The 9,118-nt window shown below is 43.4% G+C and overlaps 1 protein-coding gene across 1 annotated transcript; it reads left to right on the top strand.

Annotated features, from left to right (window-relative positions):
• The first annotated feature begins 3,523 nt into the window (after positions 1-3,523).
• LOC117079621 (vacuolar protein sorting-associated protein 26B-like) lies at positions 3,524-7,187 on the top strand. Its single transcript, XM_033203653.1, has one exon. The coding sequence runs from the start codon at positions 3,977-3,979 to the stop codon at positions 5,000-5,002; it is 1,026 nt and encodes a 341-aa protein (XP_033059544.1). The 5' UTR covers positions 3,524-3,976; the 3' UTR covers positions 5,003-7,187.
• The last annotated feature ends 1,931 nt before the right edge of the window (positions 7,188-9,118 follow it).

Below are 9,118 nucleotides of genomic sequence, written 5' to 3'. Positions count from 1 at the left end.
ATGAGTTCATAAAGGAAAGAGTCATTGCCAACTGGGTGAGGCCATGGGAAATCAGGATGTTAATCAATGGAGAAGGTGGGGCTTGAATTAAGTCTGGAGAATGTACTCATTCATCAGAAAGTAAAGGTGGTGTGAGTCTACAAAGAAGAATCATGGCACAGTTGTATGGTACATTTGGAGAACTCTGGATATTTCATTGTGACATGAATGTAAGATACAGTAAGAACTGGGTTCAGTTAGATATGAAGCTGAAGACAAAAGCATGAACCAAAGTAGAGAAGACCTCATGTTTCAGTGCAGATGTTTAAATAAAACCTTACCAATAAAAGGCAAGCTTTAAAAAATTATAAAAGGGTAAAATCTAAAAGGGTAGGGACATCATCAGATTTGAAATTTAGAGCTAAAAGTCTGGGAGCAGTGTGAGAACAAACTGGAAGGGGTTAGATAAGAATCAGTGACCATAAAACAAAAGGCTATGAAAAAGATGGTGAAAATCTAAATAAAGGCAGCAGTGGCTGGGAGCAGGAGGAGACACACAGGAGAGTAAGTAAAATATTTTGAGCATGTACAATTATATATACTCCACTTATTTATGTACTACTTTATAAAATACACACTTAAAATAACATAAGAGTATAAAAATGAAACAGCATTTTCTCATACCTGGAGTATAGAGTCATTCCTTGGTGTTTGTGAGGGACTGGTTCCAGGACCCCTGCACATACCAAAATCCATGAATGCTCAAGTCCCTTATATAAAATGACATAGTATTTTCAAATAACCCAGGCATATCCTGTGCACTTTAAATCACCTCTAGATTACTTAAAATAACTAATACAATGTAAATGCTATGGAAATAGTTTTAATATTGTATTTTTAAAATGTATATTACTTTTGATTGTATTTTTTTCCAAATATTTTTTATCTGAGGTTGGTTGAATTCATGCACAAGAAACCCACGTATACAGAGGACCAACCGTATACTATCACTACAAATTTGAACATGAATAAAAATTTCATGTAGCTATTTCTTCCACTCTGTATTTTTTTCAAGGCTCCAGAGAACCTCTTTAAGCCGGAGACACATGCAGTACAGTTTTTGTGACCCCTTTACCAGAAGACACATGACAGGGGAGAGAGAGGTACTTCTACATCCCACAGGGTGGCCCTCAACACTCAGTGTGCATCAGAATCACCTGTATGTTTAAAAAAAAAAACCGATGCCTAGGCTCTAACCTCGGGATTTGGTTTCCAAAAGTCTGGTGAGAGCAGGGCCTAGGCATTGGTATTTTTAAGAATCTTCCCAGGAGAAGTTAGTGTATAGTAGGTGTTGAGAATCACTGCTCTAGACTCTTGCTGGGGGGCCAAAGAAAATTTCCAGCAGAATGTGGCTATGGTGTTCAGCCATAGTGCCTGGTGGGGCAATGCAGTAGCTGCAAGGACACAGTGGAAGTAGTGATCTGTCCACATGGAGATGACTGCACTGCCCCAGGAAGGTGGTCACTGGAATCAGAAGAAGCAACTTCCATGCCCTCCAAGATGGTGGTGCTCAGCAGAAGAAGCTATGCCACTAAGATTGAAGGCTGGACTGCTTTAAGAGCTCTGACAAGTCATCAGGAGAATGTTGCAGGGGCTGAGATCTTGACTGAACTGGTAGGAACAAGGACTATCTATTGCAACTTAAATTAATGTCATTCCAATGTCACTAAGGCTTCTACAGTTTGAAGATACTTAGGGAAACTCAGGTTACAGCATTCATATTGTAACAATAACCAACTTTTACAGAGAGAGCGTGGCAATATACAAAGATCTTTTGTATATATATTATGTTACTTACAGGTATGTGGGGTCAAAATTTTATAGAAGACTGTTTTCCTTCTAGCATTTATGACATTCTATACTTTCTTACTTAATATTGGCAATTTTTTTCTCATCTAAAAAAACCCTACAACCCATTCAATAAATTATCTCATATATAGACTGTTAAAAACTCAAAAGTGGTTGAAATTTCTAATACTGAAGGTACTAGTAAAAGCCATAAGTTGAAAGGGAATTTTTTTTTTTTTTTTTGGCAGATTGGTCTCCTGATTCCCAGAGTTTTTTTCAAATATTTAATATTATGTGTTTAAATACTAAATATTAGTGTATATAGATGGAAAACAGAGAAAATTTTGTCTGTGAATAACAATAACACAGTACACTTTAAAATTACAAAAAGAGACTTTCTCACGTTTCTAATCTGACAGTAAAATAACAATCTGTGTTTTAGCCAGGTGGAAGGAGTCAACCATAATACTTTTCTTCTTTCAGGATAATTTTGTAAACAGCATGCTTCTTAATTAAGCAGCATCAAAATGCACATCTAAGTGACTCATCTCTACTATATTTTTGAAGAATCGAAAAAGGATCATAACTACTAGTATCAGTTCCCTGCAAATAGTTTACACACACACACACACACACACACCCCTTTTTCATTCTCCACTGTGAATTATTGACCTCATTATGCAACATAAGTTATTAAAGCAAAGTAGTTATAGAAAGACTGAGTGGTCATGTTAAAAAAAACTTGGAATTTTATTGGAAAGTGGAAAAAACATTTCCTGTGATTCTCAGATCAAAGCTCCCTTGGGCCTCATCACAAGGCCTTTCAAAAGCAGCAGTTGAAATTGAGGTAAGGAAATTTTGCCTACATAAGAAACTCCGCTCTGCTTTGTTTAGGAAGTGATGACTGAAGTTTAATTCATTGGATCACAGGGCCTGGAAATGCTGTGCCAGCTTGGATCTACTTTGAGTTTCCTTAAGAAGCCTGGTATGTTTTAATTCAAAGATGTGGAGACCTGTTGGCAACCCTTTGGAAGCATTTAGCAAACTATATTAAGGCTACCTTCAGGCACTTCATTTATAAGCTATAAGAATTCCAGCTGTTTTCCCTTGAGTCTGTTTTTCTAAAGAATACTTTTCTTCCATTAAATTCTATGTCACAGATAAAATAATTATCTATAAAACATATGTAAAACATATGCATTAATTTCCTTTTATCTAAATATCTATGCAAAGAAAGTTGTCTAAACTCTTCAAGCAGCTACTTGTATTAGAATTTCAAGTTCTTTTCTAGATTTACCTAAAGGGTTGGCAAAGTAAACTTGATTTTGGTTGCTAATATTACTCGTTTTAGATCTTTCCAATCACATAATTTTATTCTAAGCTAAATTTTCCCTTTTCCTTCTCATCCTATTTTCCTCGGTCATCTTAGGAGGTGGACTTTCTGTTAAATTCCTCCTGCTTATGCATTACAAATAACAGGCATTTTTTTTACATTGTAATCACCATTGGCCAACAAAGTCACTCCAGATCTTCATTATATATGGGCCCCGCCCCTTAGTAACAAAAGAAGAGCATCAAAGACTGTGCTTTTAGTAAACAATGAATTCAGATTCAAATAATCTATTAATGAAGAAATATAAGTAACTTTAAATTTCCTTACAGTGAATTATTTCAGTCTGTTTCTGTTTTTAAAAAATGGAATTTTTCGGCGCCTTGGTGGGTTGCACCGCCGGAGGCTGGGCAGCTCTCAGCGCTGCTCGGCGCTGGACCCCACCCGGCCCGCGCAGGCCAAACACACCTGGCCCTGTGCGGCTGCCCTCCCGCAGCATTGCACGGCCCACCCTCGCCCGCCCACTGCCACCGGTTGCTGGACTGGCTGGGACTGGCTCAGCGCAGGGCACTGCTCCTCTGTGCATTGCTGCTCGGGCGCCGCAGCCCACAGCCGCCTACCTCCCCCGGCCCTGCCCCTCCCCCTTGGAGCCGGCTGTCGGTCGGCGCCCACTGCCCGGCGGCAGCGGCTGAGCCAGGCAGCGCCGCGTCGGCCGAGGGCGCTAGCGCGTCGGGCCCTCTGGCCTTCCTTACCTAGGGCAGCCCGCGCCCCGGTGCGAGGGAGCGGTCCTTACCGAGACCCGCCCGGCCCGGCGGTGCAATGAGCTTCTTCGGCTTCGGGCAGAGCGTGGAGGTGGAAATCCTTCTGAACGATGCGGAGAGTAGGAAGCGGGCCGAGCACAAGACGGAGGACGGGAAGAAGGAGAAATATTTCCTATTCTACGACGGGGAGACTGTCTCCGGGAAGGTGAGCCTTGCCCTCAAGAACCCCAACAAGCGGCTGGAGCACCAGGGCATCAAAATCGTGTTCATCGGGCAGATCGAACTCTGCTACGATCGCGGGAACCACCATGAATTTGTGTCCCTGGTGAAGGACCTGGCCCGGCCTGGAGAGATCACCCAGTCGCAGGCCTTCGACTTTGAATTTACCCACGTGGAGAAGCCGTATGAGTCCTACACCGGGCAGAATGTGAAGCTACGTTCCGTCTCCTACAGCTATTTCCTTCGAGCTACCATCAGCCGCCGCCTCAATGATGTTGTCAAAGAGATGGACATTGTAGTTCACACACTCAGCACATACCCGGAGCTGAACTCTTCCACCAAGATGGAGGTTGGGATCGAGGACTGTCTGCACATTGAATTTGAGTACAATAAATCCAAATACCACTTGAAAGATGTCATTGTAGGGAAGATATACTTCCTGCTGGTGAGAATCAAAATCAAACACATGGAGATAGACATCATCAAGCGAGAAACGACAGGTACAGGCCCCAACGTGTACCACGAGAACGACACGATAGCCAAGTACGAGATCATGGACGGGGCACCAGTGCGAGGAGAGTCCATCCCGATCCGGCTCTTCCTGGCAGGGTATGAGCTCACGCCCACCATGCGGGACATCAACAAGAAGTTCTCTGTGCGCTATTACCTCAACCTGGTGCTGATAGACGAGGAGGAGCCGCGCTACTTCAAGCAGCAGGAAGTGGTGTTGTGGCGGAAGGGCGACATCGTACGGAAGAGCATGTCCCACCAGGCGGCCATCTCCTCACAGCGCTTCGAGGGCACCACCTCCCTGGGTGATGTGCGGACCCCCAGCCAGCTGTCTGACAACAACTGCAGGCAGTAGGCCCCCAGGGCCAAGAAGATGCTGGGCATCCACCCAGCACCCCCATCTACCAACACCAGCGGCTGGGGGTGGGGGCGGACCTTGTGAGGCTCAGTTGACCCGTTACTTGCAACCTGAAAACAAATCATGTTTTTGACTTAAATTCTTTTTTCTGGAGAACCCAAGGGGCTTGGGGTGGGAAGCAGTCTGTCCTTGGGATTCTGTGGCCGATGTGGGATAGGAGAGGTAGCATCCTGGAAGCCAGCCTCTCTGGGGAACATGAGCCCCCTTCCTCGCGGGGCTGCCTTGCCTCTTAGAGGAGGGAGAGCAGAGAGCACGCATCCTGGGCTCCTGGCTCTCCGAGCTTCCTGATCCAGGATCTGAGCATGTCCCTGGGATTCTGAGCTGCCAACAGGGCCCTGGGTGGTCACATCTTGTACTCCCCTCTACTGTCTCTGAGGTAGTGGCAGGAGTTGGGCCAGCCCCCACTAAATGGCAGGGGGAAGACTCATGATTGGGAAGCTACCTCTTTGGGAATCTTGGATGTGGTGATCTGAAGTGCCCACAGGCCACCTCCTTCTGGCCACTCACTGCTGGGACCCAGGCACCTCCCTTCTCCATCCTCTTTGGATTGTCAGTAATGTCCTGGAACAGAAGCCTGTGGAATGGCCTTGGGAACAGAGAAGCCCTGGGGTCAGTGTCGTGCATGGATGGCGGCAGTGTTGAACCCAGGAGGCTGAACCCAGCCACCAAGGAAGATCAGTGCATGGCAACTGCCTGCCTTCATGTCGCTCCACTAGGTAACCCCAAGGTCTGGGCTGTTCTAGGTATTACTCCATGTGCCCCAACAAGCCCTTAACAAAAGGGCCTGTTTCCCTTAAGAAGCAATCCCAGGAAGGGTCCTTGATCCCTCCACCTTGCTGAGAGTGAACCCTCATCTCTCCTCACCCTCCATTTCATTTCTGGGAATTGAGGTTTAGTTTCGAACCGTTGGGAAGGCTGTTCTTACTAATGCCCAAGCCCCTTTACCCCTCTCCCTATAGGTTACACGGGAGACCAGGGCCTGGGCAGAAGGCTGCTGCCACACTTCCAAATCATTCTGCTTGCCAAATATGTCATCTTCATCAGTTGACTGGCCCAAGTTTAGGACCGTTGGTATAGTGTGTTTAAAAAAACACATATAAAAAACTCTTGCAAGTATTCTTGTTATGCCAGAGAGGAAGGCACTTCTCCCTCTATGGCTCTGTGCTGGGGCCTATGGTAGCAAAGTTGTTTAGCGTCCTTTTTCTGCCTCCCCTGGAAACGACAGGCATTACTCTCCTATTGGCTTCCCTTCCCTTTATAGAAAGACCAAGCAGGCCCCACTGGCCAACAGGTACAGTGTTTGGCGGTCAGAGTTCTCAGTCATTTGGAAAGTTTAGGAGTTGGTTCCTGTGTCACCTTGCAGTTAGTGCAGGAAAGGAAGACTCCTGTTTTCCTGAGATCAGTGCAGTCTCAGGCCTTTGGCAGGGGTCATGGATCAGAGCTGAGACTGGAGGGAGAGGTAGCCTGGGAGGGTAACTGAGGGCAGCAGAACCAAGGCAGGCAAGGTTGTGTCCTCCATGCTGGGTCCCGTGTTCAGGTGCGACGCACAATCCTCATGGGAACAGGACCACCCAGGCGCTGCCCTTGATGATCAAGGTTGGGGCTTAAGTGGATGAGGAAGGCAGGTTCTGGATTCCTTGACTTTTCAGAGCATGAGGTCAGGCTCTGTGTGCCTCCTTTTCCTAGCTGATACTCTGACTAGAAGCATTTGTCAATTCCTTTGCCTCCCAACTGACAACACACGTTCATTTTCCAACCTTCCTAACATGTTAAACCTTTCTTCTGGGAGAACTAGAAGGTAGAATTTGTTTTGATTCTCTCAGGCGCTGCGCACAAGCCAGGTCTTCTGTTTTCTCTTACTCTACCCACAGCCTTGCCTTCTCTATCCAACTGTGAAAGTGAGGGGAGGCTCCTGTCCCCCTCTCTTAAGGTCCCCAAACCTGGGAGTGCATAGGTACTAAATCAAGCAGTGCAACTTGTAATTAAGCAGCTGCAGTGTTTACATGTTTCTTAATGTGTCATCTTTTCAATGGCTGTATTTTAAAAGAAGAACATTTGTTTTAATGGTCTTTCTGATTAAAGGAAGCCCCTGTGGCTTTGGAGGCATTGTGCCCATGGTCCAAAAAAAAAAAAATGGAATTTTTCAAGAGTTAGTCCCGTGAAAATCACTCTGTGGTAAGTCTAAGTCTGATTTCTTTTAGTCTAGGAACTGTTCACTCCCTTTTTTTTTTTTTTTTTTTTTTTTTGAGACGGAGTCTCGCTCTGTCGCCCAGGCTGGAGTGCAGTGGCGCAATCTCGGCTCACTGCAAGCTCCGCCTCCCGGGTTCACGCCATTCTCCTGCCTCAGCCTCCTGAGTAGCTGGGACTACAGGCGCCCGCCACCGCGCCCGGCTAATTTTTTGTATTTTTAGTAGAGACGGGGTTTCACCATGTTAGCCATGTTCACTCCCTTTATTAAATCCATTTTCCAAATTTGTTAGCACTTAAGTAGTAACATTACAGAGGTCAGTCTACAGAAAAGTAGAGTATAAATATGGAGTCAAACAAATACTGCAAAGTTATAATTAATTTCAATATTAAACAACCTGCAATAGTCAAGAACTATGACAAAAGTTCCAAGAATAGGCCAAGATAAAAGAAGGAAGATGAAAGAATAAAAGGCATCTTACAACATTTTAGTCAAAGGTATATAGAAAAAAACAAAGCAACAGCCTTTGCAAATGGCAACCTATTACTCATAAGGCTGGTTCTACATAGAGAAAAGTAATTTAAGCTATAATTTTCTATTTTCACTGATCCTTTCTTTACATCAAAAACATATGTATACATGACATAACAATGTGTAACTTTGGAAACTTATGGAAATAATGTATATATAAAAACTTTCTAAGAAAATCATATATGAAGAATGATGTGGTTTGAATGTTTGTCCCCTCAAAAATCTCACGTTGAAATTTGATTCCCAGTGTTAGAGGCTGGACCTGGTGGAAGGTGTTTGGGTCATGAGGGCGGATCCTTCATGCATATTGTAGTGCCACCCTCACAGTAATGAGCGAGTTGTCGCTCTGTGAATTCCTATGAGAATTGATTGTTAAAAAGAGCCTGATGCCTCCTCCCCTCTCTCTCTTGATTCTATCCTCTTACCATGCGATGCTTGCTCCTCTTTACCTTTTGCCATAAGTGGAAGCAGAATGAGGCCCGCACCAGAAGCAGATGGTAGTACCATGCTTCTTGTACATCCTAGAGAACCTTGAACCAAATAACCTATTTATTTATGAATTACCCAGCCTCAGGTGTTCCTTTATAGCAATGCAAATTGACTAAGAAAAAGAAGAAAATTACCAAAATAAATATTAGGCAGTTGTTACAGATATATTAAATACCATTTATTAAATGAATAAACAAGCTAAATAATATCCAACTGTATAGTTTTAAAACTGTGATATTATTTAAATTAATTATTTTTATTTATAAACGTAAGATGTTATCATTAATGAAAATTCAACAAACATAAATAAATGAGAAAGGAGAAATATTCTACATTCTACAAATACGTGGAGGATGATGGCAACAAATTACTTTAAGCCATTGTTATAAAAAAACTTGGTTTATTATTTTGTATCTAGCTTCAAGCAAGGAGAGGAATAGAAATAATCTTTGCTGAGAATCTACTATCCTCCACTATCTAAATTTAATGTCACAATAACTTTGCAAGCTAAGCACTGGTACCACCATTATTTAACAGATAAAGAAGACAGATCTTAGATGGGCTAACAACTTATCCAATGTTACTTAGCTAGAAAGCAATGAAAGCAAGATTCAATTCCAGTTCTCTCTGGCAAATGTCAATTCTGGAGCTTTCAGTTGCATTTGGTAAAGGCCTGTGTATTCTCAAATGTGCCAAAGTGTAAGAGAGAAGAAGGCCAAGGAATTTGGTCTTAGATCACTGATCCCTCTTTAAATAAAATAGCTATAACTGAAACTTGTTTTTTACTAGACATTTGTGTAATATTTCAGTAAAAACAAACAAAAACTCACCTGAAAAAGTTTAAA

Source organism: Trachypithecus francoisi, unplaced genomic scaffold (assembly GCF_009764315.1).
Source record: "Trachypithecus francoisi isolate TF-2019V2 unplaced genomic scaffold, Tfra_2.0 Lachesis_group0, whole genome shotgun sequence".
NCBI classification, from domain to species: domain Eukaryota; kingdom Metazoa; phylum Chordata; class Mammalia; order Primates; family Cercopithecidae; genus Trachypithecus; species Trachypithecus francoisi.
Note: the sequence above shows the minus strand (reverse complement) of the source record. Positions and strands in the feature narration are given on the sequence as shown.